The 19,607-nt window shown below is 32.8% G+C and overlaps 1 protein-coding gene across 8 annotated transcripts in view; it reads left to right on the top strand.

Annotated features, from left to right (window-relative positions):
* The first annotated feature begins 5,775 nt into the window (after positions 1 to 5,775).
* The window catches only part of LRRIQ1 (leucine rich repeats and IQ motif containing 1), a 245,779-nt gene continuing 231,947 nt past the window's right edge, over positions 5,776 to 19,607 (top strand). For 2 of the 8 annotated variants that reach the window (XR_004176138.1, XR_004176137.1), the window contains exons 1-6: positions 5,776 to 5,964; positions 7,712 to 7,847; positions 10,014 to 10,125; positions 14,212 to 14,303; positions 16,233 to 16,350; positions 17,233 to 17,456. Coding sequence is in view for 6 of the 8 variants with exons in the window: in XM_021922651.2 (XP_021778343.2) it covers positions 5,798 to 5,964; positions 7,712 to 7,847; positions 10,014 to 10,125; positions 14,212 to 14,303; positions 16,233 to 16,350; positions 17,233 to 17,456 (849 nt within the window). In the remaining 2 variants the exon portion in view is untranslated. Of the gene's footprint in view, positions 5,965 to 6,352; positions 7,848 to 8,642; positions 8,814 to 10,013; positions 10,126 to 14,211; positions 14,304 to 16,232; positions 16,351 to 17,232; positions 17,457 to 19,607 lie in introns of those variants that run through there. The other 6 variants (XM_021922650.2, XM_021922652.2, XM_021922651.2 and 3 more) reach the window with 5 other exon arrangements.

The raw sequence follows: 19,607 nt of genomic DNA on the forward strand, positions 1-19,607 counted from the left end.
AAAAGTGGAAAATAAGAGACGTCTACATTAGTCTATGTAGTACCTCCCTACTTTATCATAAACCATCTTCCTCCTAAAATCTCCCGGTGTTCTTCTTCTCTGTTTAAGGAGACACTACAGGTTATATCTTCTACCTATGCTTTGAATTGTCTTGCTGTCATTTGGTTTTTCTACTTTGCATCCTATTGTCTTATTCCTTCATTCCTCTAATGCCTGGCATGTTTTGATGGTACACTCAGTTGGAAAGACTGCCTGATTTTTATTTCAGTTTATTTCAAAGATGCTATAAATCTACATTTTTGGTTCCAATTCTATTGACTGTCACATGTGGAAAGCTCCCTCACAGCCTGAACGAGAAGACAGGCACAAGGTCTTGGCCCCTGTCTGTGAACAAGAAATAGAATGGAGACTAATGAACCAGAAAGCTCTGTAGTAACTCTGATGTGAAATGTTGAAGGCATGGACTTGAGTGTTGATGTGGTAATAGTTAGCATGTTAGGCAGGGTCAAGCTGCAGTGCTTTATCAAAGTACCCAAATACAGAAATAAACTTTTATTTATCTCTTAGTTCAAAGTAGGTGATTGGTTCGCTTCTAGGAAATCATTTTAGAAACTTGGAGCTAACTCTGGCCTATTCAACATGTGGCTTCCAAATTGGCCCCAGGTGCCATCTTTTATAGCTCACAGAAAGGAAAGGGGATAAGTAAACTCAGGCAGGCATCTTTTAAGCAAATGAGGTTGAAGTTGTACACTTCTCTTCTGTTTATATTCCACCAGCACAGACTTGGTCCCACAGCAATACTCAACTTCAGTTGAAGGCAACCATGTACCCAGGATAAAGAAAAGAAAATAGATAGGGTGGTGAGGGCCAAACAAAATGCCCACCTGTCAGAAAAGGCCAATTACAAAAGATAATTAGGAAAAAAAGAGAGCTTGGATTAAACTTTAATATGCTTTACTGTGGAAAAGAATCAAAGACAATCAGGAAGATTCCTGTTCATTAGGATGGGAAAATAAAAGAATAATGGTAATCACTAGAAATTTAAAATTTAAAAATTGGGGAAAATGGTTTAGAAGAAAAATTCATAAAATTCAATATTTCATGATAGAATTTGAAGTGGTAAAGGATATCTGTCAGTTATGTCTCATAAGCACTGTGAATGGAGTACAGATAAATGGGTAGCATAGCTGTACAGACTTGAAAGTCATTTATAGAGAACCAATTTCATGGGTGTGAATGAAGAGAAGATACATTGTCTATAGATGGAAATGGGCAGAGGTTTGATGGTAGAGAGTGAAATGATACAATTAAGAATTTGGAATTTTTAAAGTCGACTTTTATAGAAGTCAAAAGGGGTGAGAACTTAGTAAGCTCAAAGGTAGGCAACGTGGTAAGGAAGATGTTTATGGTAATTTCAAAACTGTGGTTCAAGGTTTACCAAGTTAAAACACAACAAACTGTGCATCCAAGCAACGATTCAAAGAAGCCTATGACTATGTTTACAAAGAATGGTAAAATGAGATGGTCATGTGTTGGCTTTTTCAGCCATAAGCTCCACATACTGGAAACAACGTCAATGAGAATAATGATGTGCCAACACAAAGATACACAATAAGTTAAGTGTAGTTCTTATTTAAATATTTGTAGTGTGAAAGGTCTATATTTTCTTTTGCTATAAACAAAGAATTTGTTTCTAACTTAATTAAATAAGGTCCAGGTGTGGCATTTATTTTGTTCAGTTCCTGACTAGTTAATTGATGTTGAAAGTTCAACAGCAGAGATGCTATAGGAATGGACAACTTACAATAATTAATCTATTTATAAGTGTTATTTTTTACTAGTTTAATAAACTCTAATTACTTCTTGTTATTGTTTTTATGTTCTAAGTTCCAACAGATGGGAACACACAAATGAACAAGCGAAGGTCAAAGAGTCAAATATTAAAACCTGCGGCTGACTCTGAATTATGTGTTGAGGTGGAAACAGGAAATAAGGAAATAGGAAAGTTTCATAGAGAAGATGATTTTGAGATGACTCTTGAAGGAAGATTAAGGTCTTAGACAAAAAAGGGAGAGAAACAGGAAATATTCAAGACGGGGGGACACTATGTTCACAAACTTTACAATGAGGTGTAAGGAGGCATGGATCAGAGTGGCAAGAGATGAGAGACAAAGCTAAAGAAGTAGACTCAGTAGAGATTGTGACAAACCTTGTATGCTTTACTAAAGATTTTTTTTTTTTTTTTTTCCCTGAAGGTAATAGGGAGCCATAATTCTGGCCTCAATGTGGAAGCCAAATTAGAAAAGACACTTAAGATAGGGGGATCATTTATAAAGTTAATGCACTAATTCACAAGAGAAAAATGTGGTCTAAACTGCAAAATGGCTGTGGAAATGGAAACAGTATCACAATATGAGAGATGTAGTAGGAAGTAGAATCGCCAGCACTGGGATAACCAAAGAATCAAAGATGGAATTTAAGTCTGTAGAAACTATGTAATCAAACTCTGAACAGTATCTCATATTCTACAATGTTTCATTTAAATTGATTGCCTTTATCATCGATATTTTGCAAATGCTATTATCCCCAATATCACCAACGAGGAGAGAAAGAATCAGGAATGCAAAATTACTTGCTAAAGATCGCTCAGTTAATAAATGGCAGAGATCGGCCGGGCGCGGTGGCTCAAGCCTGTAATCCCAGCACTTTCGGAGGCCGAGGCGGGTGGATCACGAGGTTAGGAGATCGAGACCATCCTGGCTAACATGGTGAAACCCCGTCTCTACTAAAAAATACAAAAAACTAGCCGGGCGAGGTGGCGGGCGCCTGTAGTCCCAGCTACTCGGAGGCTGAGGCGGGAGAATGGCGTGAACCCGGGAGGCGGAGCTTGCAGTGAGCCGAATTGCGCCACCGCACTCCAGCCTGGGCGACACAGCGAGACTCCATCTCAAAAAAATAAATAAATAAATAAATGGCAGAGATGAGATTTAAATCCATAGATATAAACCACCCTCTCAGTAACTTTCCCAAGCCCCAGTGTCATCATCTGTAAATGCAGATTACAATTGTACACGCCTCAAAGGAACGTTGTGAAAATCAGATGAGATTGCCGGGCGTGGTGGCTGGCGCCTGTAATCCCAGCACTTTGGAAGGCCGAGGCGGGAGGGTAACGAGGTAATCGAGACCTTTCTGGCCAACAGGGTGAAACCCAGTCTCTACTAAAAGTACATGGGCATGGTGGCGGGTGCCTGTAGTCCCAGCTACTCGGGGGGCTGAGGCAGGAGAATGGTTTGAACCCAGGGGCCGGAGCTTGCAGTGAGCCGAGATCACGCCACTGCACTCCAGGCTGGCCACAGAGCGAGACTCCGTAAAAAAAAAAAAAAAGAAAAAAAGAAAAAGAAAGAAAGAGAGAGAGAGAGAGAGAGAGAGAAAGAAAATTAGATGAGATTATGTTTGTAAAGCACTTAGTCCAGTGCCTGGCTAGATGTTAGTTATCTCATTATATCATATGGTTAGAATCTCGTTATATCATATCTCAGTATAGAAATACTAAGATTATATAAGAGTCATGCATGTGAGGATGGGCAATGGGATGGAAACTGTGGAAAAGTGATAAATTCTCACTTTTCTGTGAAGTGGTGGTCACTGACACCAGCTGGGAGGGAGCACAAAGAGAGTTAGAATCTGAAGGCTTGAGACACACTTTAAGTGGAACAAGATAATGAGAGGTCTAAGAATACAATATGTGGTACTATGAGCTACACAGTAAAGTAGTTTTACTCAATACTCACCATGCCTCAAGAAAATAAAACAAAGAAATACAGGCTATGCAGCTATTTTGAACACAACAATGATATTCTGGGATAAAAATTATATCACTGCCATATGAAGAATAAAGCAGTTGTTGAAAAATGCTATTAAACTAAAATGATTTCATTACTCAGTATTTTCAAAGGAATTATTAGTCTTGTGAGATAACAAAGAACAAACACTTATCTCTTATTCTTTCATTCTCTCAACAAATATTTATTATGTACTCTCTAAAGGAAATATGCATTGTTGAGCCAATATGCTATAAATCAACCACACCTACAATTTTTTAAAAAAAATTAAATGAAATGAAGTTAACAGGTTCAAAAGAAACAAAAGTCTACTCAGGTTAAAGGGTCATAGGCAAACTAACATACTCAATCTGAAGTTACCATTTCTAGGAATAATGCAGTTTAAATGGACTTCTGCTAAATACTACATGGTTGATAAACAATAGTGCCAAGTTAAATTTACTTATAATCTACAAATGTTTTAGATAATTGCTGCCTTTTGTTTTTGATTAGTAATATTCTAGTGAAATTATGACTAGTTGATAAAGTTGTCTTTTCTTCCAAAGTAAAAAATTGCATGGCAATATAAGAGATCTATCACTATGAATTAATTTATCTTCAGAAAAACTTAGTGTTTTTCTTTTTTGCTGTCAATATTTGACAAAGTAAGTTTTGAGAAGGAAAGGAACTAAGGCACTATTTCCAAAATTATTTGATTATGAAAACTAGTTATTCAAAATTAATTTTGAAATTATTAAAGGATTTCTATTTTTTAGAAGTATGGATACTTTTGTAATCAAAAATAAAACTAATCTTAAGATTCTTACATGTGAACTTCAACACAATATGAAAGTCTGTCTTAAATGAAGAGTCTGAGGTTCCAACACAGTAGCTCATACCTATAATCCCAGTGCTTTGGAAGGCCAAAGTGGGAGGATCACTTGAATCCAGGAGTTGGAGGCTACAGTGAGCTATAATTGTACCACTGCACTCCAGTCTGGGCAATAGAGGGAGACCCTGTCTCTAAAAAAAAGACAACAAAACATAGATAATTTCAATAGTCTATGAATTGGCAATAAAACCAAACTTAAAAAAAAAGAACAAATTCCATTTGAGCACGGAGTTTGATAATGAAAATGCTCTGGATTTAATTAGACCTGAAACCAAGTGTAGTTTAAATTATCTTTCCTGAAAAGGACACTAACATGTGTGCTTTTAATATGAAAGTCTATTAACTTCTCACTTTATATTATCAGTTCTAATGTTGATGCAATTCAAGTTTATTGTTACCAGGAAATGTAGTCTATTTTTTTTTTTTCCAGAGGCTCAATGAAATATTTGCTTTTAGCTTATTTTATAGCAGATACCTTTTACAATTATGGCTACTTCCTTTTAGAATTTAATGCCTTGTTTGCAAACTTTAAAAGAAAATTAAAGTCAAGAATATGTTATTAATTAAAATATTATTTTGTACCCTATATATTTGCTCCACATTAAATAGCATGACATAAACTTAGAAATTAAGGTTTTATATTGAAATACTGTCTGCCAGTAGTTTTACAGTAAAATAACTCCAGAAAATAATTTTTCAAATTTTTCACCCACATCCCTTCAGTTAAGAGGTTTTTGATGGGCATTGATTGATTTTTTTTCTTTTTTCTTTTCTTTTTTTTCTTTTTAAAAAAACTGTTGTCATGTAAGGCAAACAACTCATTGACTTCTCTTCCATACTCCTAGGTCCCACAAATCACTGTTCAGGATTAAGGTTTTGTGGAATGAACACCTTATACATGGGCAAATCACCAGATTGAAATATAAATATATGTAGCTCAGAAACAATTTAAACAATTTAAAAGTGAGGTTACATCTACTTGGGTAATTATAACAAAATTTCATTTTATTAAATATTTTCCGAAAGTATTTAAATATTAAAATCTACCTGTAAAAAAATGTAAGCTCTTCATCCAGTCCCTGAAATGCTGCGTTCGTTTCAATTTAGAATCCAGATTTTTTGTCCTTCTGGCGCACCTGTAGGGAAAAACTGGACTCTCTTCCTTGGGATTGGCTGTTGCCATGGATACGCTTTGTGTAGAGGCTATGGGCGCTGTCTTACAACCAAGCCGAGGAATCTCGCTGCTGAAGGGTGAGCCGGGGCCTCAAGGCAGGGATTCCTGTTGGGGGAGGTGAAACAGCTGTGGGAACTCAGGTCGAGCCGGGACACTCTCTGCCTGGCCAGACTTCCAGGAAAGGGAGAGACCGCGGGTCGGGAGATGGCTGTGCGGCTCTAAGAAGCTCGAGGCTCCCTTGGGGAGCTCATTCAAAACTTAAAGAGATGCTTTGGCTAGATAGGGACATTCGATGGTTAGTCACTCACTGCTCCCCACAAACCATTCTTTCCTTCCTTCCTTCCCTTCTTGTCTCCCTCCTTTCCACCCATTCTTTTTCTGTCCTTCTTTCTTTCTTTCTTTCTTTTGGTAATATATAATTTATATGAACCTTATAAAGTAGATTTCTCTCCTTTTTCTTTACAGGGGTTGAAGGTTGGAGTTCCTTAAGCTTTTCTACTTTTGACAGCTTTAGTGAACTCCAAACGATTCGTTATCAAGTTAGAGCACTTTAATGCAGCCTATTTACAGTGAGACCCATCTGTGACTGCACGTCATATACAGTAACCACTAACTACAGGTGGCTACTGAGGACTTGAAATGCAGCTAATCCTGAGATATGCTGCAGGTGTAAAACACACAACAGATTTCTAAGAATTACTGTCCAAAGAAAGAATATAAACTCTTTGCCATGATATTAATAATTAATTTTGTGATTACACGTTGAAATATTTTGGATATGTTGGGTTAAATAAAATATATTGTAAAAATTAACTGTACTTGATTCTCTTTTGTTTTTAAAAAGTTGCTAATAGAAAATTTAAACTTGCGTAAGTGCTCAAATACGTAATTGGACAGGGGTTATCTAATGAGCTAGTAGACGAATAGAGAGGGTCATGGTAAAGGAAACGACTCTTACCTCCACCATACTCTCCTGCCTCTCTTTCTACGTAAAGTTTATTATACCTGTGCATTTTGCTTTGTAGGCATAGAAAAAAAAATCTAACTTTCCTTCTAATAAAGCCTTTTAAATGCACTTTGAGTTCCATTGCAGGATAATATTTTGCCCTGGTTCTGTTTGGAGTTTCATTTCATTTTGTTTTCCTTTTCTTTTCTTTCTTTCTTATTTTATTTTATTTTTTATTTTTGAGTGAGTGAGGGAGAAGGTTGTCGGTAGAGTTGATTTTGAGATGATTGAATAGAGTGAAAGGAGGAATTAACGAAAGGGAAAGAGGATGGAAAGAAGGAATGAAGAAAAGAACAAGAAGATAGGTGGGAAGGTCAGGCTCTTGAGGAAAGAAAAAAAAAATAAGTTTAAAGTAGTGTCACGAAAAATAAAACGATAGCTGACTAGTATGTTTTCAAACCTTTTTTGGGATTAAGACCAACAGTGAAAAATAAAAAAAACCCAGAACATTAATAAAAACACATATTACATTGCAACTCATGCATACATACATACATTTATATGTATTAATTACTGAAACAAAAATTTTATAAACAATTCTGATCTTTATGATATATAGTGCAATTATATAAACATATAAATCAAGAGTATTACGGTACAGTTACAGTTGATCATTTTGTAGTCAAATTTTGAAAAGAATGATTGAAGAGATAAAACAATGTTTGGTGTAACCATAAGAAGGTGTGATAAAATTTTGTTAAATTAAAACATGTTTAAATAAATATGTTGGATTGGTATGACAAATTAGAGAACACATAAGTTTTAGTGACATATTAGCCTCTTCATTTTTTAAAGCAGTTCTGTGCTTTATTATGAAGAATAATGGACGATGATGATGCAAAGCTCAAAGCAGAAATAGAAGCTGAATTGGATAAACTCAGCATTTCCTCCTTGGAAAAAGAGGACATTGAGAGTGATTCAAAATCAGAAACCCAGAGTGATGATAGTGATACAGTAAGTATTGCACTTTTGAGCCCTTTAACAGGAGTAGGCTTTTCAGGAGAAATATTACTTTCTTAGGATATTTTTATATACTTCTCATTTTTAGCAGCATTGTTATAAACAATTTATATAAATTATATTTAATATATATAGTCACCTATCTTCATAAAATTGGGATTATTATTATATATATTTTTATCCTGATTTTTGTTTTTACTTGTGAACATTTTAGCATGATTAAATTACATGGGAAGAAAAATGTATGTGAAATCTTTTGACTTATCAAAATGGTTACTTTTGGGAATAAAACAAATTATCCTTTTATTTGTGTATTTTTACCAATGTTTATATGCTTACAGAGTTCATTCATGGATTTATTCATTTATACCAATATCCTTAATCCAACTGGAATTTATTTTCAGGAATGTTATGAAATGTAGAACTAATTTGAAAATCTCCTGCACATATTGAGCTAATTTTTCCAGTGTCTTTTGTTTAATAATCCACCTTTTCTCAATTGATTTGTCATTTGTCTTATTGATAGTTATTGTACATATGATCTACCCAAGGCTGTCTATTCTTTTCCATTACTTTGTTTATTATTTTCTTACTGTTGTATATTTTTAAATATTGAATGGATCAAATTCTTCACATTGTTTTATTATTTTCAGATCTTAACTAAGCTTTTTTTTAAAAAAGAAAAGTTTTTAAAGATTTCAGAACTTTGTATTTTATTAGGATTGCACTAAACCTACCCATTACATTTAGAGAAATTAATATTGTTACATTATTATGTCTTTTATCCAGAGCTAATTTAAATGAGACAAAAAAATCTGAAATTTTTATTTGAATATGAAATCTAACAGAATAATGGACTGTATTATGTTATACCTTGTTATATAAAGGAAGAAGAAAATTTTAAAGCCCTTCTATTTCAATTAAGATACCTCACTATTATTTATATCACTTAGAATCAATGTAAGTATTATTACCAGGGGAAAAAATTATTAACTAAGGATTTAAGATTATGAACTATATTTCCCAGGACATAACAACAATCTCTATAATCCAGGTCGTTTCATTTGAAATGCTTCTTAGTTAAACAAGAAATAGAAATCTCAATGCAGAACAGATGTCAGAAAAATAGAATTGATATTTTTGTCACTATTTTTAATACACTACTTTATCAGGACTCATTTTATGACATATAATTTTACATGCTTTTCTGTAGTACTAAGAGAAAGGTAATATTTTCTCATTATCTTCTGATGTTCATTCTCAAAACTAAACACTGAATTTCATTAATTAGGATGGAGAAAATAAAGCTGGCTATAAATCCTAAATTCAACACATGAAAACACAGTATGGCAGACAATATTTATTTTTAGTTAAATGAAAGCAGGTGCATATCATGTTCTTCTATATAGAAACATTTATATTGTTTCATTCATGCTATGCTTGAAGTCCCTCAACGAAGTGTTGTCATCATGTAGATATATGTAACTTCAAGATTATTATTAACATTGTTCATAGATGCTTCAAGTATTTTGTTGTTATGAATATTATTTATTTGCATTATATTTTCTAACTAGTCATGGTGTTATTGGAGGAAGGAATTTAATTTTCACATTTTGCATATCAATATATTTAGCTATTTAGAAAATTTACAAATCTATTTATATAGGCTGTATTGATAGATATTTTATAACAGTTCACAAATGTGACTAAGTTTGTGTATGATAATCACAAAGCCAGTTTTGAATGGAATAAATAATTATATCAGGTATTAGTTTGACATTAAATATTTTGAAAAAATAATCTTGCAGCTTTGATTAATATTTGATACAATTTACTTGAAGTTGGAATTAATCTAAAAATATATACAACTATTGAGGGCATTCAAAAATAAACAGCCTCTAATAAAGTTAACAAAAGTGATGTGTAGGTAACTCTTTTCATTTGTTTTCTTAGAGTTTTCTAGAAATGCACAACCACCTGAAAATTAAAAGCAAACTTTAGCCAAATATATTTGTCTGAACTATGCTGCTTGTATGGAACCCTTTTACTTCATTTACATGTTTTGTTCACATTTTTGATGTGGAATGAAGCGTCCAAAATTTGACACATAATTTTGATAATAAACACTTTCACAGTTTCTTGTATTATTAACATTTTTAGGATTCGGTTGAATTACCAGAATCAGTTCTTCATTGTATTAACATCATAAAGAACAGGAGTAAAGCTGTTGAAGAGCTCATTCTTCAGGACCTGGAAGATACTGGTATTTTAAGTAAGTACTGTTTTCATCTGTCTGGCAGATAAGCTTTCTGTACATATGAACAAATTATAATTTAGTAAACTCAATTGCTTATAGTTCTTATCTCTTACTGTGCACATGTGTATACATTTAGTGTATTTCTAATATATCTACTGTATATTGGACTGTTGGGTTTAGTTCATTAATTTTTTTTTTTTTTTTTTACTATCTTTCTTAGGTCTTCAGTAAATACCATCAGCATTTTGTTTCCACAGTTCTAATTAATACCAGACATCCTTTTATTTTATATTAAAGAAAATAAAACTAATCAATAGACTGTTTTAGCAGTATCAGTATATACATCATTTTTTGGGAAAAATACAATCATTTGATTGAAAAGCCCAACAGTATGTTTCTTGAACTGTGCCAATTTGCTTCTTGGAATTGTTGTAAGACTAATGGAAAAATCGAAGATTTAATTAGAATTAATCTTGGCTTGGTTTATAATGAGAAATGGCAGCATTCTAAATGTTCAACAAGACCTTTTTTGTTGAATAATATACCTATTTTTAAAAATGACTTAGACAAATATTTAATGGAAAAAATATTCATGATATGTTAAAAGCTATTTTAAAATTAAATGGCATTTATGTAGGTATTAGTATAAATTAGAATGTAGATATTCATATTCATTCAACAAATATTGCTTTGTGATAGAATATGTTCTAGTCACTGAGAATACCGCAGTGAACAAAACAGGCAAAGATTCTGCTCCTCTGTTTTAATGTTGCAGTGTAGGCAGACAGATAATAAGCAAATATGCAATATTTCAATAGTGGCAACTGCTATGAAGGAAAAAAATGTAAGAAGATAGAGACTGGGGTTTGCTGTTTTAAATCGTCAAGGAAGGTCTCTATGACGAGGTCTCTATTTGAGCAATGACTTAATGAATGTAAAGCTGAGTCACATGATTATCTAAGAAGCCTGTATTCTGGAAAGAGGGAAGTATAAAGTCCCACTGAGTGGACTTAATGTTTGCAAAACAGCAAGTAAACGTTTCTAGTTTTATCTGAGAAAACAAGGGATTAGATGATATAGGGCTCTTCTAAACCATTTTGTGGACTTTGGATTCTATTCTCAACATATACAAATTTTTGAGTAAGCAATGACAGTATCTGAATTTTATTTGGAAACAATCATTCTGTTGACTGTGTAGAGAATATGCCTTGAGGTAGTCAAGCTACTACAAGACTATTGCAATAATATGTTAAGAGATGAGAGTGGTTTCAGTAGACATGAAAAAATATGGTCATATTCTGGAAATTGTTTTAAGGTGGAAAGAAAAGTATATATTGGTGGACTGGTACAAAATGAAGAGAGGAAGGTGGCTCCAAGATTTTTGTCCCGAACACCAGCATGAATTGCTATGTAAAGATTTACTGTATATTTTGACAGTGATTATCTATGGTTGAATTATGAGGAATGTTAATGACATGTTTTGTTTATTTTTACTAGGTTTAAACAATGAAAATATAAATACATTGACAGTTATACAGACTATAGTCTAATTATGAAAAAGATAAAAGAAAACACAATTGTAGAAATTAGTTACATGAATTGTGATACAACTACCTTGTGGTTTAGAAAATTGTGAGATCTTGTATATGACTCTAGTGTAATCTAATCTAATCTGATCTCTAACAAGATCAAACAGATCAGAGCCTTATAAAAGATATTTGACAATCTCAATGAATAAAATAATTTTCCCAGAAAATTTAAATTAATTTAATTATTTTAAATGATTAATTATTTAAATTATTTAAAATTATTAAATTTATATTAGTAGAATTATTTTAAACATAAATTATTAATTTTAATTTATTAAATATTAAATTAAAATAATTGTTAAAATTATTAAATTTATTATGTTTATTCATTAAATTATTACTAATATGTATTATTTATTAAATTTGGATTTATTGAAATTTAATTTAAATTATCCTTTATAATTTAATAATTTATATATTCATTCTTACATAAATTATTTAATTTAAATTATTTGTTACATTATTTATTGCACAGGATGATAGTTTAAATTAAAATTAATTAATGATTTTTCAAGAAAAATTATCAAAATTATTTGAAAAAGTGAAAAACAATTAAATCAATAATATGGCAAAGAGGTGGAAAGAGACTTCTCAAATGTTGCTAAACTAGGAAAGATGTTAAACTAAATTCTTACAACCCATTAAGGAGCAAAAATACTTTATTTCTAAAAGCTATTATTTCAGATCAAAATTGTATAAGCATAGCACAAATAAAAGAAACTAGAAGCTAGTTTCATTTATGAATATAGATGTATTGATTGGGGTTCTCAGTTGTAGAAAACAGACCCTGTAGCTACTTTAGGCAGTAAGTTTTCTTAGTTTATTTTTATAAGGAGAGATGGTCTGAATATTTATTGCTGTGTTATGAATATAGATGTATTGATTCGGGTTCTCAGTTGTAGAGAACAGACACTAGCTACTTTATGGGCAGTAAAGTTTTTTGTTTATTTTTATAAAGAGAGATGTTCTGAATATTTATTGCTGTGAAACAAAGTTAGAAAGTTAAAATAATTTATTATTATACCTTTTGGTTCTGTTGGTTGACTAGGCTAACTTGGACAGTTCTTGCTTGGGTTTTTCATGCACTTAAAGTCAGATGTTGATTAAGTCTGTAGTCATGTGAAGGCTTGACTAGATGAGAATTCCAAAATAGCTCATTAAAATGTCTGGCCATTGATGCCACCTGTTGACTGGAGAGTTCAGATGTGGCTTTCAACTGGAGGCCTCTCTCTGTGGCTTTCACTCCTCAGATCATATAGATTCTGAGAAGTGTTCTACAGCAAAATACCAAGAGACCAAGGTGGAACCTTGTAGGGCTTCTCATGATCTCTTCTCAGACATCATGCGTCATTTCTGCCACATCCTGATGGTCACACAGGGTCAGCCTGTGTCCTATGTGAGAGGGAACTAAACAGGGTATGTATACCAGTAGGTATGATTCTTTGGGAGAAACATCTTTGGGGACTATCTACTACAATAAGTAACCGAATTATTAATAAGACTGAAAAAGCAGTCTCTAGTGTAAACATCCAAGGTGAAGAACAAACCCCACACATATATCATAAAACTGGGCTTCATCAGAAGCTGCTGTCATACTTAAGAAGTTCAGAAACATTAATCCTCTACTATACACTCTTGTCTCCCAGCTCTGAGCTCCCTCTACCACATTCTGGCCCATAGAAATAAAAATATCATCACCTGCCTCCCTTTAGACATAATATTTTATGAAAAAAAGAGTTATTTAAATATATTTATGAACATAAACTAAATTACTCTCAGAAATCTAGCTGCAAAGGTATCTGGATGATGTCATTTTTTTTTTTTTTTCTTTTTGACCTCTCACAGAGGAAAGCTTGCCAGAAAGGTAGTGAAGAGGTGTTAAAAGAAAATCTATAATATCTGCCAAACTAGGTGTGAATAATCAGCCAGCAGAATGGTCCTCTGTAAAGTTAGTTTACTGTTGGGAAACACTACCATGTTATAACATATAAATTGAAAGAAAGAAAATAAACATAACTAAATCTGCACACATAATTAAAAATTACAAAATTCAACAACTCATAAAATAAATATAATTCCTCTTCATTTACACGGTAATAATTATAATTTTAAAATTAATATTTTTATTAAAATGTGTTCAATATCTTGTGCAAGGTCATGTCTGGTTTGTGGCAGATAAAGTTGAATTTTTGTTGATTTCTAATCAAGGTGCCATTGCAATATCAAGCAAGGCATGTTTCTTTATGCCTGGGAAATAAACTTCAGGCACGAGAATATGGAAAATGATAGTCAAAGCACTTTAGAAATTTATTGCTTTTATTTTTAGAATAAAGGGAGCAGATTTCCTCCATTGTTTATTCTTAATTATTTTTCTGTTATTTTGAGTTACTCTTACTGATCAACAATATACCCTGATAGAATTTGAGATTAAAAATTAAGAAAGGGTTTGAAATTTTGAGATGTTGTATTGTATTCTAATATTGGAAGTTATATATATATATTCTTTTTCTAGGCCATAGTTATGGAGCAGTTTCTGCTAATCGTATGCATTTAAGGACAGGACTATCAACTGAATATGAAGAAAGCTCAGAGCAATTAATTAAGGTATATATTCAATATTTGACTTAAAATATTCACTATTACAATTAGAAACTTTATCTCTTATACAAGATTGATAATTCACTGATTTAAATATTAAAAATTTAATTTTTTTTAAGCAAATCATCTGTGGTTTTATGGTTTCCTCTGGCATATGATAAAAAACACTCAATTTTCAATCTTTAGGAATATTAAAAGTGGTGGCCTGAGCCATTTATAACTGGCAATTTAATGTGCATGTTGATAAAATAGAACTGTATTACACAAATTTTGTTGTCTAAAAATTCTGAGGAAAATAAAGAATATATTCTAATTTGCTCTTCTTAGGAATGTACTATGTTCCAGCAGAGACTTTACAGAAAATTTAAATTTATAATACTTTATAGCAGTTTTTAGAAACAAATAAAAGAAAAACTTACTTAAAAAATAAGAAGAGCCTTAACAGTTTATTAAGATAAAATCCCACAAATGTATTTAAGAGAAAGTATCTCCTAAAGATTCACTTCTTAGATTGATTTTTATCTCTTATTTTATCCAATTTTCTCTCCTTTTACCTATTTCTCCTCCCTAATGTGTTTAACATAATTTGAAAATTGCTTATATATCTCTTATTCTTTTTGAATGTTTTACTCTATTGAATTTTTTGGTAATACTTAAATTTGAAATATTAATTTTAAATTATTATACTGTTACTTCCTTGGAATACAAGGCCTGTATCTTTCCAACTAAAGTATGGTGAAAATATAATTATGGAAAATAATTGATATAAATGATGCATATATAATTTAGGTTAGAGAATAGTTCTCTTTTTCATCATGTAGAATATACAAAAAGTTTGTCTATGTGAATATATATATATATATATATTTTTTTTTTTTTCTTTTGAGACGGAGTCTCGCTTTGTCACCCAGGCTGGAGTGCAGTGGCTGGATCTCAGCTCACTGCAAGCTGCGCCTCCCGGGTTTACACGATTCTCCTGCCTCAGCCTCCCAAGTAGCTGGGACTACAGGCGCCCGCCACCACACCCTGCTAGTTTTTTGTATTTTTTAGTAGAGACGGGGTTTCGCCGTGTTAGCCAGGATGCTCTCCATCTCCTGACCTCGTGATCTGCCCACCTCGGCCTCCCAAAGTGCTGGGATTACATGTGTGAGTCACGGCGCCCGGCATGTTACCCACATTTTGATTACTGTAGCTTTGTAGTAAGTTTTGAAATTGGGAAGTGTGAGTTACCCAACTTTGTTCTTTTTCAAGGTTGTTTTGGCTTTTCTGGATCCTTGGTTAATTCCATATGAATTTGAAGATGTTTAACTTTCTTTGGGTTATATTTGTATAAATATGTTATTAATATATGTTTCAAAATTGTCTGAAATTCCTAAAATTCTGATATCTTAATAAATGTTATCAATAATAATTACAGTTATTTTGTCAAATTGTTATATACTACAGAAATAGCTGTATTTCTTTATCAATTGTGTCATTAACCGTGGCTGGAATAGTCAAGCCAAAAGTCTTTTGTCATCCACAGGCAATTATTGTCTTGGCCCGTCTTGGCCTCCCAAAGTACTGGGATTACAGGCTTGAGCCACCGCGCCCGGCCTAAAACAGAAATACATTAAAAGGAAAACATTAGTAGAAACATTTTGAAGTGATTGTCAAGCAGTTTAATTGAATATTGTGGAATAATATTAAATAATATTAAAGACTTATTAGAGTTCTGAAAAACATAAGGAGGGTTACTTACGCTTGCATGGGAAAACTTTTTTATTCATTGTAAAGAGAATAATTATCAATGTACTGCAGATTTGTATTTGAGAGAAATCTGAAGCACATTAAAATTCTTGGTATATACATGTAAATATTTAATGTATTATTAAAATGACAGCTTTATACTCTATCTTGATTTTTTTAATCATTAGTACTCATTTAACCTCTTAGATATTATCTGAAATAGAAAAAGAAGAATTTGTGAGAAGTAAAACCACTTGTGCCAGTCCTGATTTTGTTCCTGAGCCTATTCCTCACGACTTGCCTATGGATGAACATGTTTTACCAGGTGGACTAAATCGCTCAATGATATGTTTGTTAATTTTTATATGATTGATTATAGTTATCTCAAAAAATTTGGACAGTTGTTTTTTGTTCTTTTGATATTTAGAAAAACAATTACAATGTTTGAATATTATTGTGCCTTTGCTATACTTATTAAATTACATATCATCATAGACTTTTATGCCTTCTAAATATACTTGATTTAAATATTTTTGCCACATGTTCAGCTGATTGCAATAGATTTCACTATCCCTGACTTTATTTAGTATCTCTTAATTATCTCTTAACTATTTCTTAATGACACGCACACACACACGCACACACACACACACTCGTGGATTTTATTTTTATATTAAGTTTTATGAATTTTTTTTTTTTTTTTTGATACTGGAGTCTCGCTCTGACCGCCAGGCTGGAGTGCAGTGGCACGATCTCTGCTCACTGCAAGCTCCGCCTCTCGGGTTCACGCCATTCTCCCGCCTCAGCCTCCAGAGTGGCTGGGACTACAGGCGCTGCCACCACGCCCGGCTAACTTTTTTTGTATTTTTAGTACAGATGGGGTTTCATCGTGTTAGCCAGCATGGTCTCGATCTCCTGACCTCGTGATCCGCCTGCCTTGGCCTCCCAAAGTGCTGGGATTACAGGCGTGAGCCACTGCGCCCGGCCCCTATTTTGTGAAATATTTTAAGTCAACTTATGCGACTTTATTCACTTCAGTGAAATTTCTATGTCTATTCAACAATGCAACGATTTTTATTGCTGCATATTCTCGCTTTGGGAATATGTTGGCTTTTTTTTTAAATTTTAAAATTACTTTTATACTTTGAATTAGTTTTGACAGTTTTCATCTTACAAATAATGACGTTATTTTTCTTCGTGAATCCAGATGATGCTGATATAAATTTTGGATACTATGAAGTGGAAGAAAAATGTAGACAATCTTTTGAGGCTTGGCAAGAGAAACAGAAGGAATTAGAAGATAAAGAGAAAGAAACTCTCAAAGCTCAGAGGGATAGAGAAGAAAAACAATTTCAAGAAGAAGAAGAAAAGCGACATTGCTGGATGAAACAATTTAAAGCTGAAAAGAAGAAATTAGAGAATATTCAGAAGGTATTTTGCTTTTGTTTTTCATATTTTTTAAAATCAGTAGCTACCTCTGAAGAATATTGATATTTGTATTGTGGTGCAGATTGAGCTTAATGGTATGACTTTTAATTACTCTCTGATAGAGGAAGAAATTGACTGTGAATTAACAGTATTTAATATGAGCTCCTTGATTAGTTTTTATTGAAATTCATTGGAAGTTCAGACACACTTTTGATCTTGGTGGCCGATGGAGTCTATGAAGTTTCAAGGGTCATCCTGGATAGTCTGAAATTTACAATATAAATTGTTGTTTTTCTTTATATGCTTCTAAACATTGGGAAAAGCAATGAAAAATTCTTGAGTATGCATTAACCTTGCTATGTGGTCTGGCATATGACATGTAAAACATATTTAAAAGTAGTTCAACCATTTAGGGACAGTCTGTGCCCCACCTTCGTAATTAAGCTACTTCCTTGAACTGGAAACTTTTTGGTGTGAAGTTTTGTACTGTTTTTATTTCTGTCGTTTGTGTTGTTGGTGTTGTTTTCCCCCTAGTAGAGCCACACAATCAGGTCATAGTAGTGGTATATCGATATTGTGAAACTGGTGGATTTTAGGACCCTACTTGCAGGTCATCAGAACCTTAGAATATTTGGATAACAGGCATGACTGACTTCTCTCTCTTTCCTGATTAAAGTTGATTTATACATTAGCCAGAACTCGCTGGGTTTGAGTGTTGCATATAAAGAACATTAGCTTGTTCAGCATTTTTTTAGTCCTCCATGTTGAGTACATTTCATTTCTTACTGTGTAGAAAATAGACACACTAAAGGCTGGGCACGGTGGTTCATGCCTGTAATCCCAGCACTTTGGGAGGCTGAGATGGGTGGATCATGAGGTTAGGAGATTAAAAAAATTCAAAATAAGATTGAGTATAATGTAGATTATTGGAGTAGTATTTGTTGGTTTGTACTAAAATGCATAATTGTTATTAAGTGTTAGTGGCATTTTCAGATTTAAAAAACATCTGATTTCGATCCTATTAAGCAAAGTTTTCATTTTTGTTTGTTTTATAACCAAAATTTGCTAACTACCTTAAGGGCAAAGCATTCAGCTGTGGCCTTAAATGATGCAAAGGAGATCTAACACCAAATCCCACCCTCAAAGAATTATAACTTATTTTTTGAAACTAATTTGCAATTTATCATATAATTATGATTTAAGAAAATGCAATAATATTAGGTGTAATGAATTCCTAAATATGTCCTTCATTATGCCTTGGAACTTAAAAGTTTCCAATGGGACTAGCCCACAAGTTTATGACTGACTCTAAATATATAATTTACTCTCAGTAGTTCTTTCCTGGGTTGTTAGCTGCCTCTCCATTCCCCAAAATAGCAATCACAAATCTCTTAAGAATTACACTCAATTCCTCCCCCCTCGTTATTAGCAAATAATCATATAACTTTTTTTTGCATCAAATACAAACTTTCTCTTTTAATTCCACAGCTATTTAGTATCAATATCTGTATTCATCCTTTTTAAAATTATTACTGGCCTTCCCTCCTATCCCAGTAAGAAAGGTTTCTTCCTTCTGCCAAAGGTTAACTTTTCCTCCTCTACTTTATATTTTATCATTTTTCAACCTACACCTGCTTTTTCCATATGCTGAAACACTCCTATCATCTTCCTCCTTTTTTATTGTTTATAAGCATGTTCAATTTCCTCCCATCCTAAAAACAAAACAAAAGAAAAATCATGAGATCATTCGTATATTTTTCTTTAGCTGTTCTTTGATTGACTTTTTAAAGGCTGTGTATAATAGGCTTCTTAAAGAGTGGTTATTTATACTGTATCATTTTTTTCATTCTCATCCAATTCTAATCCTGCTAGGTTTTTTGCAGCATTACCACACTGCATGAAACTGTTCTTGAGGAAGATAACCAATGACTTCTATATATTATAGTCACATGTTTCTTTCAGCTGTTTTGGCCTCTGTAGTATTTTATGCCAGCAAAAATTTGATGGTTGACCATTTTACTTTCCCTTGACTTCTGTAAGATCACATTGTCTTGATTCTCTCACATCTTTGGCAATTACTAATTGATATCCATTTTAGACTTCATTTTCTCTCTCTGTCCCTGTGTTTTCCATTATGCTGTTCCTGCATTGCTA

The sequence above is a fragment of the Papio anubis genome, chromosome 9 (assembly GCF_008728515.1).
Source record: "Papio anubis isolate 15944 chromosome 9, Panubis1.0, whole genome shotgun sequence".
Classification (NCBI taxonomy): domain Eukaryota; kingdom Metazoa; phylum Chordata; class Mammalia; order Primates; family Cercopithecidae; genus Papio; species Papio anubis.